At 36.6% G+C, this 14,788-nt stretch overlaps 1 protein-coding gene across 2 annotated transcripts in view; it reads left to right on the top strand.

The window, feature by feature from the left end:
• The window catches only part of MRPL3 (mitochondrial ribosomal protein L3), a 30,751-nt gene extending 16,937 nt beyond the window's left edge, over positions 1–13,814 (top strand). Inside the window, exons 7-11 of one of the 2 annotated variants that reach the window (XM_072853842.1) lie at positions 874–982; positions 2,944–3,021; positions 4,065–4,142; positions 4,865–4,937; positions 13,173–13,411. In XM_072853842.1, coding sequence (XP_072709943.1) covers positions 874–982; positions 2,944–3,021; positions 4,065–4,142; positions 4,865–4,921 — 322 coding nt within the window. In that variant the 3' untranslated portion in view covers positions 4,922–4,937; positions 13,173–13,411. Of the gene's footprint in view, positions 1–873; positions 983–2,943; positions 3,022–4,064; positions 4,143–4,864; positions 4,938–13,172 lie in introns of both variants that reach the window. The other variant, XM_072853841.1, reaches the window with a different exon arrangement.
• Positions 13,815–14,788: the final 974 nt, after the last annotated feature.

Genomic DNA, 14,788 nt, shown 5'->3' on the forward strand with positions numbered 1-14,788 from the left:
AACTAATAGGACCATGACATTGCAAAGTGCATTAGTAGAGAAAAGATCTCTGTAAATTGGAGGAAAAGGATCATCTGTTAAATTAATGAAATAATCAGTGCAGCCATAAACCCTGTGGACGGACTTTTCCATTTGGAAACCAACAGTGCTGGTTTAAACACACACTTTAATCGGCTTTTCTTTTGTGCAGTGGTGAGGCAATTTTTCCTATCGAGTCTGTCCCTGCAGTAAACAGAGAACTCCAAAGCCAGTAATACTATCATGTGCCTCAAAGATTAGGGCAGAGACACTGATGATACATTTTATTTGTTATTCTGTTTTAGACCTTGTTTGTCAGATGAGTACAGTTCAAAAGAGTTAAGTGTTTTTACTAAGCATAAAACTGTTTTCAAGAGATGAGTCTATTGTAGTCTGAAAAATAAATGTTCCTTGGCTTATTTTTATGCTAGTCTAAGCAGCCATCTCTTCCCTCTCTTGATGCTTAGGGCCTGTCGTTAAGTTTTGGTATGTCTTATTATACGGTTGGCTTTTATTTGGTTTTTTGGTTGTTTGGGTTTTTTTGTTCTAGTGTCCACTAGGTGAAAGCTTCCTTACAGTACCATGTATTGAGGACCATCATAGAAAGGGACATTTTCTGTTAGTATTTTTGCCTATTTGACTCTCTTCTAGTGCTTCTTATTCTATAAAGCAACATTTAAGTATTGCACTAGAATATGTTTATGGTCTAAAATACAGATTTAAAAAAAAAATATTCTTTTCTCTGCTGAGCTTTGCTAAAGGTGAAAAGATCATGAGCCTGACTGAAATTACTGTTTATTGCTAGAAACCTTAAGTCTGACTAACCCAGGTTCTTTTGTTTATTTTTCTTTTCAGAATTGGTAAAGGATTTCAAGGTGTCATGAAAAGGTGGGGATTTAAAGGCCAGCCTGCTAGCCATGGCCAGACGAAAACTCACAGACGTCCTGGAGCAATATCTACCAATGTGAGGATTCTTATTGCTTCTTATTCCCTGATGTAAACATTCGTCAGTAATTTTAGAACTGCTTACTAAAAATGAACAATTTCACAATAGCTAGCTGTTACCATCTACTCTGTGGTAGCAGAGAATCCCAGCTGTTTCAAAGGAAGTTCAGAAACCTGTGTAATGAGCAATGCAGATAGCTGTTCTCTTATGCCTCGATTTATTAATATTCTATATTGCTAGTAAGTGAGCAAACATATTTTAACTGAGCAAATTGTGGTATTTTGTAGTATAGCTGAGAGAAATAGTCTTAATGCTTCGAAGAGAGTTCTAAGAATCTTTCATCACAACATTTATAGATTGGAAAGGATTTGCTCGTTATTTTAGACTGCAGATATTGTACTATTCTTTGGAACCCTGGTTGCTTTTATCACCTTGCCTGGCTTGTGTAGCTGCTTTATGAGCTCTTTCATTCCCAAAATACTTTGTTGGCTGCTTAGCATTTTTAAGCAGAGTAAAGAGTAATATTTTTAAGTTTCAAACTATAAACAATATTAGTTTAAAAGCTCTTTGGAACAGATGCACTTAAAACTTTGTCCCTATAAAGTTTGCACAACATTTAGGCTGAACTAAGAGGGATTTTTGCAAACTAGGTTTGTTATACAGAATAAAGACCAACTGAGTCACAGTATGGAACCTGAATTGTCTGTAATTTTCTTGGATAAATTAAAAGAAAAATTTAAAAAGGATTAATAATGCTTAAGAGAATAGTAAAAGCAAAAAGGTGTCGGGCAACAAAGTTAGAGTAATTGAGACCGTGAAAGCATACAGTACTGATTTATAGTCCTTCATTTAAACTGGAAAATGAATTCTACACCTGGCACTGTTTTCTCTGAAGAGTGAAGAACGTAAATATTTGAACATACAACACTTTGTTTTAGCAGATGGTATTCATCATTACAAAATAACCCCTCTTTACTTTTCTTTAAATTAGAATTTCCTAAGCAGTAACACTGCATGTAATTTCACAAAGTATATAGAATGGGAAATAGTATTGGAAATATGTATGATGAAAGGAAACAAGGTGAAAGGATGCAGTAGGGGAAAAACAATGCCTTGATTTTTATTTTCCAGTCTAGTGTTGACCCCCTCAGATATTTTAGTAATCCTGCATTGTTTAGTACAGAATCATGTCCCAAGAACTTGATTGCAGCTAATTTCCTGAAATCATGATTTTTACACGAGTTTAAAAAAAATAAACATTATTAATGAATAACAGAGTGGTGCAGGAGACTGAGACAAATCCCTGGATAATACTGGAGAACTGAAAATTATTGCACTTATTCCTGCCTTTTCTTTTCCACCTTTGTTCTCCAGATTATACCCAGCCAAACAAAAATACAGAAACTAAGCAACAGCAGGGAATGTAATTAAAACTCCTGTTCTCAAAAATACATCCTTTAAAAAAATCTGTTTTATATCAGTATAAAACTCATGGATTAGGGAGAGGGGAGAAGCTACAGTATTTCTTAATTTTGGCAGCCTTCCAGGGCAGGACTGCTCTGTGGTAGCATCCACAAGTAGCTTAGGTAAGTTTGCCAGTTGCTGTGGTCTGTGGTGTAGGTGAGAGTCTTGTGTTGACAGGGGTTTTAGAAAAAAACTTTTCTTGCTTTTCACTAAGTGAAAATATGGGATGAGTGAAGATTTTGCTTTGAATCTAGACACATTATGTATTAAGCAAAGCTAGAATCCCTTTGTTGATACAACAGTATTTATAGCAATTTTATGATTGAGGTCAAGTATTTCAGATAACATACCTAACCTCCAGCAGGGGATATTTAAAATGCTAGTCAATATTAGATATTTTCAATATTAGGTATTTTCACCATTGGAAATACCAGCATATTTTCTTTCCTGCTCTTTTTGAGTTTGTAGATGTACCTCTTGCAGTTACATGATTTTTTGGCCCTGTTTTTATCTAGAAAGCTGCCAAAGTTTATCGTGGAAAGAAAATGCCTGGTAAAATGGGTAACATCTATAGGACATCTTTTGGATTAAAGGTGAGTTCTGAGTGTACTAGAATGTGTATAAGGTGGTTGCGTTGCCAAGCAGTGGACTTAGCCATGTAATCTTGTGGTGGTGAACTGTCTGTCATTTCTGTCAGAATCCAGACAGGTGTATCTTGAAGTAAGCAAGCTGGAAAGACAAGAGCAGCAAATATGTGCTCCTGTCTTCTTGTGGGTTACAAATAAGTTATCTGAACTCCCTTTGCATATGTGCAGTCCCTGCGGACTGGGATTTCAGGTGATACTTCCACATCTGATGTGTTTTTCACTGTCCCCCTTGACTTCTGCCTTTGAAGTGGGAAAACGATCAGGCTTTTGGTGACCTTCAGTTAATGTTTTCATGCCTGTTCCACTTGTTCAAACCCAACCCAAGTCTGAGTTGTCTGAAGTCCTAACTTTATCACAGTCCTTCACTTTCATCTGCAAAAAGGGGATTATAGTTTATGTCTGGATTCTGATGTGTACATAGCTGCGCAGTTCCTGGGCTATTACAGCTACTATTCTCTGTCTCTGAAGGCAACCTCTGCAGTTTGCACAAAAAGCATATTAGCCTCTAGTTTGCAAAAAAGCGTGCTGCTGCTCTCTGCTAACAAAACTAATGTTTTGTAACAGAAAAGGTGCCTGTTCAGTTGAGCACCTCATAGAATTAAGAAATTAAAAAATGGTCACAGTAACATTTTAATGAGTATATTTGTTTTAATTTGTCAGGCGTGATGTTTTTCAACAGCTCTTGCTGTTAGAGGGAAATGAGACTTGGGAGCTTCAGTTGATGTGATGCTGAACAAAGGGCTGCCCTACCAAATACAGCCTGATCACAAGCCCTTTAAAACTGTTTAATAGACTCCTGCATTAGAAAGCTGTGCACTTAGAGTAGCATGCGACTGAATTTTGTGGCAACTTTAGGCCTGTGCAGAACGTTCTTCTTCCCCAGAGTACCACCTCCAGTTAATCAGTTTGTGCTTTGCTGGACTACTTTTTGTAAAACTGGGAATAGTCTCTAAGATGAGCTCAATATCTGTTTTTTTTCTGTCTCCTAGGTGTGGAGGATCAACACAAAACATGACATTATTTATGTAAATGGGTCTGTTCCAGGTCACACAAATTGTCTGGTGAAGGTATGTTTGCTAGTTTGAACTTTCTGGTATTAGTGATTGCTAAGCTCTCTCCCACTCTCTTCTTATAAAAGGAAAAGCATTGGTTGAATGCAATCTTCTTTTCTTCAGAGTCCCATCTCGTACTATTGAATTAAAGGGCAGTAGGATCAGTTCTGCAGAAGAGAGTGATTAATAGGGGCAGTGGGTCACCACTTAATCTAAACAGCTCATTCTTAGCTTTGCACTGGGATTGTGCACCCATGTAGCCTATGATAAACCAATACAGTCACTGTAACCCTGTGGTAAGTGTCTCAGGGCTAGGTCCATCCCCTTTTAACACTAACCTGAGTCAATAGCATGATGGTGAGACTTCCAGAGTATTATTTAAGGGCTGTATTCATGAACAGAAATACACAGCAAGCACTGCTTTAAAGGTTTAAAGCATTCCCCTACATAGTAGCAGTTACCTTTCCAGGGAGCAGTTGAGGCGCAGGAGGAGACAGCTGGAGTTCACAATAATGATACAAGTTCCCTTTGCAATCAGTATAAATGTGTCAGTGCTATTTTCTGTGGCGTTCTACAGAATTAATTTCAAATTTTATGGAGATTGTTTCAAGATTGTCTCTGAAAAACTGAAACAATGAAGAGTCTAATATATGTTCTTACAATGTAAATAATCCACATCAAAGCAAGAAAAGTACTTTTAAGGATTAATTTTGAAATAGCCTTTTCTTTCTATTTAGGTATATTCTACACATCTGCAACCACAAATTACTTGGAGGAAGTTGATTCCTTTCTGACTTAATAGATTGCAGGGTATCAAGCATCTTTATTATGAATGATTCTAAAGATTTTGTTGTACATATACCTACATATCTGATATACAGTTTAAAATCCTCATAAGTATTGTAGAGATTTAAATGATCCAGTTCTTGAAAAGTTACAGAGTTCAGAAAGTTCAGGTGGTTTTAACTAGTTTATTTTGTCCTTGTCATATTTTACTATGGACATCCTGTTTCGGTTATGTATTGCTTAGTTGTGGAGCAGAACTCCACAGTTACTGAGCATTAAGTAAAGCAATCCTAGCTTTCAAATAGGTGTTTTACACACAGGAAAATGAGGATTGTTGCTATGTTTCTCTCATTGGCATAAGGCCTTTTTTAATGAGTGAGGTATCTCTAAACTGCTTTGGTTGTAATGTCCAGCCCAAGCCTGGAGAATACATTACACGTTTCTCTCCCAAGATAGTGAAAATCAGTTAACAGATGTCCAGGAGAAGTAGTTTTCAGGATAACTTCTGCAAAATTACTGGGCATGACATCAGTGACATAGAATTAAGACTGTAGTTTGACTGGCTTTTCATCTGTATATCGGACTGAATGACCTTTTCTTCAACTGTGTTGTATTTTTTCTAATCCTGAGCCATGAACCTGATTGCTATATGTTAGTCTGAGGTTTAATTAAGTGTGAATTTGTTGTAGGATGTTATTTTTAAATTATAACGTATGTATACAAGCAGCATAATGTAGTTGAAACAATGAGGGAGTAAGGTTTGATGCCCAGACTTTATTCTTTGATCTTAATAGTACTCTTCAAGCAAGAGCTAATTGTTGCAAAAGGTTGTGCATCTTGTTCTCCTAGTCATGCTGTTAAAATCCACACTTACATGGTTCAGTGGCAACTGTGTGTACACATCTCAGATGTCTTATCTGCAAGGATACAACATTTTATGAAGCCATTGAGACTCCGAATACTGTATTTATTTCTACCAGCTCGTAACTTTTATTCTACCTAGACTGAATAAATTCATTTTTAAGTGAGCTAAGAAAACAAACATTTAAACACCTGTAATATAAACTGTTTTTAAAAGCAAAGCTATGTGTGTTAATACCACACATTCTTATGTATACTGTGAAGATCTCATTTAAACAAATCAGCATCCCCTTGCTAATCAGACACTGCACACTTCTGCTTGGAGAAGAACCTACTGGAAGTGTTACATGCTTTCCCTCATGATTGAGTCACTTCCACCTTTTTCTTCCACCTTCTCTTTTTCTTTACTCAGACATTACTCTTGCCTAGGCTGGAAAGCATCCCCCTTACCACCCTGGATTTACTGTTTTTGTTCCGAAGCTAGTCCTGCTGTTTAGCTTAAAAAGATTCTTGAGGCAGCAGTACTGCCATAGTCAACCACCTTGTTAACAGGTGACTGCTGGGCCAAGCCATCTGAGCACATGCAGTAAAACAACCATGTTGACATCTGTGATATGAAGAAGATAACGGACTTTGATTGCCTTGGCAGTCTGCTGCATGCCATTTAAGTGCTTGCCGTGTTGAGGGGTGATTTCTCTTCAGTTCACTCGCCATGGATGATGATTGGAACTTTATCCTAAGACCAAAAGTTAAAATGGCTCCATGATGGGGTTTTTTTCAAGTAAACTTAATCCATCATTATTAACTAAGTGGCAGAAGGCACTTTTTTGACTGCTTTACTAAGTCTTGTACATGATGTCTACAAGATGTAGAAACTGTATTAATTGTATTTGCAAGTTACCTATGTATGAAAATGTTTCAAGTCATAGTTACCTGCAGTTTATAAGTCCAAGTATCTTCAAGTATGCATTTTGGCATACACATTTCAGAATTGCAGCTAATTCCATTATTAGAAATGAGGATTGAGGATCCATGGGAAGAATGAGGGATTTCATCCCTTGGAGCTCTTTGATTAACATAATACAATATTTGAAAGATCTTGATCAAAGTGCTCCACATTCAGACTTTCATGGCTTTTTAGTAATAAATAATCTTGTTTTGAGATGAAGGTACAGTAGTAGGTATTATTACTATTAGGAAATAGATTTTCTAAAAATGTTTCCACTCATGTATTTGGTGTTTGGAGGGGGTATGTAGTCAGCAATAGTTCATTCCAATTCTTCGAGCTGGTGAATTCATTCTGTTTTTTTTCTTCCACAAGCCACAGGAATTACATGTATTAATTAAAAAATCTTCTCTTACATTTTCAAATACATCTCTGAAGACTAGAGAAAGCTTTAATTAAAAAAGCATGCAAAGCAATACTATTTGGTATGTGTTCTCAAATTTCTGAGTTTTTTTCTCCATTTAATCTTGCTGCACTCATCTGTAGTGTTTCTGGCTTGTGTCTTATGCCTTTCTTCCAGGGTGTTTTCTTGTTTGCATATAGACTTCGACATCCTATACGTTGTTGTACATTTGTTTGGATCTGTGGTTGGGGAGAGAAATTATGGGATATTAGTGTTCATAATTACTGTTCATTCTGCTAAATACCTGCCTATAATTAGGTAGGTCTAATGTCTAGGGGATGTGGCTCCATCTGTCTTTGAGCTCAAAAAGTGGAATATCACCTAATACTTTTCTCTCGTGTGTGCCTCTAAGAGGAAGGCATTGGTGTTCAGTACCCACTCCATGTTGCTTGGTAACCATTAAAACCACAGTGCATGTATCTGAAGCATGTATTTATTTTGTATGTTTTATATTTTTGGAAACTTAGTGCATCAGCACTGTATCCAGACTGAGATGAAACACTTAAATTTTTCAAGTTTCATTTTCAGCAGACAAAGTGCACAATAGTAGGATTGATGGATTCCTGGTTTAGTTAGAAATCAGTTTTCATTTGATATTGCACACTGAAGCATGCAGGTAAATAACTGACATAAGTAATGTTTCTAGCCAACTGGAAAACTAATCAAAAAAGCTTACTTTAGCATAGAATTCTGTCTCAATGACAAGGTCTAATAAAATTAAGAAACTTTAGCACTATGCTAGAATGTATGGAATTTTTGTTACAAGAGTAACATCGCAGAGTGAGCATCTGTAAATTATTGTGTTGTGCCTATCGAGGTAGCCTACCTCAAGTAATACCTGTTTCTCTTAGTGTTTCTTCTTAGATTACAAGGCCTAGAGTTACCGTCTGTGGTGTGGATCCTCTAGGGAAAAAAGCTAACAGTTTTTTCTTTTGGAAGCTTATGACTCTCAATTTGTCTCCCTAGTATATTATCAAAAAGTTATCTCTTCTGTCATTCAAGAGAGAAGCACAAGACTAATTCCCTTTTTAAATAGATGCTTTATAATGAAGGGGATACTGTAATATGGTATATTATAGTACAGGATGTTATAGTTTATATTTGGTAATGTTTTATACCTGTCCTAATTTTAAGGCACCTGATTTTCTTAGGACATTCAGTGTTGATCACTTTGAATATATCACTTATAGTGAAAGCAGAAATTCTGGCAAATCTATGTAACCCGTAGAGAAGTCTGTAGTAGTTTGCATCCTACTTATTTTGTATCACACTTGCCAATATTACTGTCTGTGTTTCTAGCTGCTAATGCTAGAGTTGGGTGTGCTGAGCTCAAATTAGGGACATGCAGGAATAGTGTCATGCCTTGACTTCTTTTGTGTTCCCTGTCTAGTTATGTCCCATGACAGAGTTGCGTGGAGGGGTTTTTTTTGTTTGTTTTGGTTTTGTTGTTTTGGGTTTTTTTTTAAGACAAAATAAGGCTGGTCAGAAATGGATATAATTCTTGAATTCAATTTTTGTCTAGCTTCAAAAATAGCATATAAGCTGAGCTAGGTAATATATAATACCTGAGGAGATAATTTCGTAGAATCATAGAATAGTTTGGGTTGGAAGGGACCTTTACAGGTCATCTAGTCCAACCCCCCTGCAGTGAGCAGGGACATCTTCAACTAGATCAGGTTGCTCAGAGCCCCGTCCAACCTGACCTTGAACGTTTCCAGAGATGGTGCCACCTCTCTGTGCAACCTGTGCCTGTGTTTCACCACCCTCTTTGTAAAAAAAGTCTTCCTTAAGTCTAGTCTAAATCTACCCTCCTTTAGTTTAAAAGTTTAAAATGGTTTTAAACCATTACCCCTTGCCTATTGCAACAGGCCCTGCTAAAAAGTCCGTCCCTATCTTTCTTATAAGCCCCCTTTAAGTATTGAAAGGCCGCAATGAGGTCTCCCCGTATATTTAAACACATTTTCCTGTTTAGCAAATGCGTTCTTTGCTGTGGTTGCTAACACAGCCTGAAGCCCCGTTAAACTGCAAATGTAAGTTGTGACTTAAGCATCAAGTTTTGATGCCTATTTAAGATCATACTAAGTATTTCGTGCTGATAGATTTCTGAATTTGTATTTGTTTATACTGCCTATTATGCTGTCAATATATGGGACACGCATATGTGCAGTTTATTAAGTGTCTGCAAAACCATTTATGACTGTTTTAAAGATTTAATGACAAAATCCCGAACAGCTCTAATTTCAGCTTTCTCTAGTATTTTTCTCAATAAAAAACTTCACAGAGAATATACGGTAGTGTATATATATACTACTATATATACTATCTATCTACAGTATAGTGTACTAGGATGCATAGCAGTATTAATATAGTAGTTAAGCAAGCCAAGTGTTTATGTTATATTGAGTTATATAGTGAATGCTTTTATGGATTGTAATAACCACTTGGGCTCCCAGCCCAATTCCTTCTGTGGATGAGAGCTAAATTCACAGGATTTTGGTAACACAGTGCATTAAAACTTGTTCTGATGTCATAGGGTTCCTCTTTTTTTCTTTTTTTTTTCCTCCCCTGCCCCCCCGCCCCCCTTTTTAACTAATATATTGAATGGGATCAGTGCTTTCCATTGTGATCACATTGGATTTATATTAGTAGGAAACCTGTAGGAATACTTGTTTAAGGTTTCATGATGTCATGTCCAAGATTTTAAGTTGTAGATGTTATTTTTGCTTAGGGCCTAAAAGCAGTTATGAGAGAAGTTTGTATGTTAATTACTTGTACAGTTTTACTGTAAAAGGTTACCAAAGCAATTGCTTATAATGCAGTTTCAGCATAGCATGTGAAAAATACTTTGTGAACTTCAAATGATTGGGAAGGAAGAAGGTGAAATGTTATTTGGTACACTTTTGTATTTTTTGCTGTGAGGTATTGTTTTCATAGAATCATAGAATATTTCAAGTTGGAAGGGACCTATAAGGATCAAGTTTTGGACGCTTGGGTTTTTGACTCTGAGCAATAAGGTGAAAGACATTCAGTGGCAGTTTTTTCCTTTATTAGGGATGCTCTCAGAAGGTTACGGGGAGAACAGGAAGAGCTGTGCTGGGTCACATGTACTTCTTGTCTGTGTACATGCTTATTCAGACAAGTGTAACTGCTGCCGCATATCATTTAGCTCCCTTATAATATTGTGAAATTACTGTGCAGGAATCTGAGGTAATACATGCAGAAAACCTTTGGTATACTGCATCCGTCATAAATGTAAAGGAAGTAATTCAGTAATTCTCTTCGGAAGACAGATAAGTCGTTCCATGTTTTAAGTTGCTAATAGGTACTTTCAGATGTAAAATAAAATTGAGTTCTTCCTTTTGATAGGAATAATAATAATAATACCTGTCTAACAACTTCTGAAACTTAGAAGGGAGAAAGAGGTATGTTTGTTCAGTTTGGTAGTGATGCTCTAAGATGGTTTTTCAGGAGTAGAACTTGAATTGCATTTGAAAGCAGTGAATGTAGAAAAAGATGGAAAAAGAGCAGTAATTTTCACCAGTCAAAGAAAATACTGTGTCAGTTATACCAATCAAAAGAAAGAGCATATCAGAAGAAAATAATTTCAACACCAGATGTGGCTTGTGCTTCTGGGATCTGTCAAGCTTCTGAGGAGTTTGGAAGGGGCAAAATGAAACAGTATTGTACTCCTCTGAAAGCAGTAATGGTCTGTTGAAAATGTTTCGTAAGAATCTACTTTAAGAATTCTCCTTATCTCGCACAAGAGGCACTATCTGCAAAATGTCACTTGACATCAGTATGTAAAATGCAATGTTAAGGCTGAACAGAAATCTTACATTTATTTAGATAAACTAATGCAGGACAAAGATTAGGCTGTTGGGTTTGCCTTCAGTTAAGAGCAGATGTCTTACTCCTAAGTCCTATGATAAGAAGTTGTTTTAAGAAAAGGAAAAAAATTTAAATTCCTTTCACTTCCCAGGTGTCCAAAACTGCCTGTATGTAACAGCACATGTTATTTCATTATGACAATAATCCAAAATAACAAAAAAGTAGACATGAAAACCATTTTAATAAGAAGCATATGAAATAAAGAAGCTATCAGAAATGAAATTATTTATTCTTATCTTCCTAATATTATTGTAACTCATGTAGAGACCACGGGGAGTTTTGCTGTTGACAAAGAAGGCTTATGATGTGCAATAGGATTAGGGAGTAAAAGAGAAAGGGGCAAGGGAAATAATAGGTAACTGGTGAAGTTATTACAACATGTTTTCATATAGAAAAAGAAACAACAGCAACGTAGTGAAAGGAGAGGATGACTTCTCAGCCTCAGCAGTTCAGATGGCACTGTTGAAGCTATCTGACTGTGTTTCCTCTGAACTCACTGCTGCTGGAACTGTTGCAGCAAAGGTCTTTGGACTTGGACCTCAGCCTGGTTTATTCCACGTAGATATGTAATGAAAATTGCTGTCTGCCCAGACTACAGGTACTTCAGTAGTTATGCATGGCAGTTTACAAGTGAATAGAGAACACTTTTAATAGGGAGGTGTCTGGTAGAAGACGAATGATCTACTCAAAAAGCTAAGTAGCCATCCTAACCAATACAACGTGTTGAGCCCTTCACTCCCTCATTCTTAGCAAAAGGTTTCCTTTTGTTTATCAAGCCTGCAGTTAGAAAACTGTTGGAACTTCCTTGGGGGGAAAAAAAACCGAAACAAAACCATTTTTCAGAAGCTGAAGTTTAAGTCAAATTTATTGTGCACTTCATCTGCAGGAATCCTCATGGACTTTGGGAAAGGCTTAAGTAATAGCAGATATGAATCTGGTAAATATAGTGCTGTCAGAACAGAACTGTCAGTGGGCATAAAATAGTTTTATTTAATTTCTGGTATAAATCACAATTGTCTTATGTGAGGTTTTTGTCCAACCAAGTAAGAACAAGCTTCCTCTTCTTTAAAAGCCTGCCAAAAAAAAAAGAGGGAGAGCTTATCTTCTCTAGACTAAAGTTTTGTCTAATCTATTTGTGTTTTTTTTTTTTTTAATCCAGTTGAGTATAGTGGCTGAAAGGGATTATTACAGCTCAGGAGGAAGATCATATGTAACAATATAGACATGAAGAATTTAATTTTAAATAAAATTTCATCACTTGAGAATTTGTAGCTCTCTTTTTCTTCAGAGATACCAGCTTTCTGTCTTCTACCCCAGACAAACTGCTTTTCGCTGATGATTCTAGCCACTATTTTTCTTCAGAGATTGGAGTTTCAGGGACTAGATTTTAAATCTTTTCACATGTAGAGAGGTCAGTAAAGGAAAGTTATTTCTCTGTAGCACTACAGTTCTTGGAAATTAACTTTCTTAAAGGCTCATGTTCTACAAACTCGGGTACTGATTCCTAGATGAAGAATTCTAGACGCTTAACTCTGCAGTCACTGAATAGCTCTGCAGTAGCCGGAGGGACTGAGTACAGCACATGCACATATCTTTGTAAAATTAGTTGCCGTAATTAGTTTATATCATAAATACAAAAGCATGTCTTGGTTGTTGAAGAGGTGATTACACTGCATAATATAACTTGATATGTCATGTAGGAAGGTACTGGGGGATATAAACAGTTTAAACAGGCCATACTTACACACATTTATTTTAATAACATTTTAAAATCTTGAGCAATGAATTCATGAGAGTAGGTTTTGATTCTCTCACAGTATGAGAGAAGTGATAAATTCTCTTTGGGTTTTTTGTTTTGTTTTGCTGGTTTTTTTAAAAACTCCTTAATGACGGGAACAAAATGTTAAATTCAATAGCTGGGGTTGATATTAAAATAACTGATGATTATACATAGAATTCTTTAGATAAACAAGTGTAATGTGAGTGCTGTTGGGTTTTTTTCTTATGCATGCAAGGTGATTTCTTTAATTTCTAGTGTATCACTGTCGGAAAGTCTTCTGGAAGATTTATTAACCCCACCCTTCCCCCTCCTGCTTTTTAGGTGAAAGATAGCAAATTGGCTACTTACAAGGACTGCAATAAAAACCCTCCGTTCCCCACGTTTTTTGCTGATGGAGATGAAAAACTACCAGAAGACTTGTATGATGAGGAGATTTTCCAGTTCACAGATCCATCTGTCACATATGCATAATGTTCTTCACATCTTTGAAAAAACACAATTTTGTTATTTTCACCAACTTTGCAATGCTGTATAAGAATAAACCTATGAATTGCAGTCTGGCCAACTGACTTGAACACTTCAGATACTGCCATTTTGGTCAGGTAATAAGATTTGCCACTGTCAATTTCAAACCTGTATTTAAAGCAGCAGGTGAGTCTGAGGGGCAGGTTGTAAAGCACATCAAACAGTTTGTCTACAGTGATCTTTTGTCCTCTGTCAGAGGCTGTGAAAAGTTACACATTGTTGAAAAACTGTTGTTTTGAAGATGGTTCCATTTAATTTTCTGAATGCTACCAAACTTTCTGTTTCTCTTTTGTGAAAAGTATTCTGGCCAACTCTGATAGTCAAAAAAACTTTCAAACCTGCTTTGGCATCTGGGGGGATGGATAACTCAGATGTGAGTCCAACTTTGTGAAGAATAATCCAAAATAAAACAGGAAAATGCATTGCTCTGTAGCAGCATGAGCTTGTTTTGTTTCCTTCCTTTCGCCAGAGCTCTTCCTCTCCTTTTGCTTTAATGTTGTGTTGAGTTTAATGTAGCAGATACCCAACAAATTTTCTAGAGGAAAGATGATGCCAACCACTCTCTGTCTCTTCAGAGAGTTCTGGCAGTGTGTACAGTGAGGGGATGTTCGGATGGGAAATGTTCAGTAACAAAGCAGCGCTAAGACTTGCAGTGGCCACCTGTTTGTCGCCTTCGCTGACAGCTTGTTCTGCACTTCAGAGGATCCCTTGCATGATCTCTGGAGGAATATCTCCGCATCTGCAGTCGTCTCTGTACTGGATTCTTATGCTGTTACAAGGAAAACAGGCCAAATGTGAAGGATTTGTCTTTATGATGATGCTTATTTTTCTTCTACCCCACTTTTCAACAATAGGTGGAATCAATAGCCTCCTTTTATTTTTCATCTTATGTGATTTACTATTTATAAGTCTGATCTTTTGAATGCTGTTAATCCTCTTGCGTACAGAAGCAAGTACCTGCATAACTGTCAGTGCCATCTCAGCGCTTGCCTACAAGCCCTGCAGTAGTTCAAGAATTTGCATATACTAAGCTACTGTTGATACTGTGGCAGTGCTATCTACTCATCTTTGCAGCTTCATCACAAGACATCAGATATCTAAAGTAAATATGAGATTCCTAAAGACCTTACTAATACTACCCAATTTAAAAGGTGATGTCCTTGTCATTTTGATGTCTCTCAGTCACTGAAGATGTTTTGAATTTTTTTGTAATAGCTTGATGAAAACACATGCCATCTTAAAGAGGCATGTAGTACTGCATGTACTACTGGGTTGTAGTAGATGGGGAGATCATTAGAGACTATGGTATGGAAATGTGAACTGGTGAATACCTACATTGTAGGATATCCTCTTAGCTGGATTCAGTTGAATTAAAAATACAATTCAAATGCTGATTATTCAGATTATTCATC

Source organism: Ciconia boyciana, chromosome 2, assembly GCF_034638445.1.
Source record: "Ciconia boyciana chromosome 2, ASM3463844v1, whole genome shotgun sequence".
NCBI lineage: Eukaryota > Metazoa > Chordata > Aves > Ciconiiformes > Ciconiidae > Ciconia > Ciconia boyciana.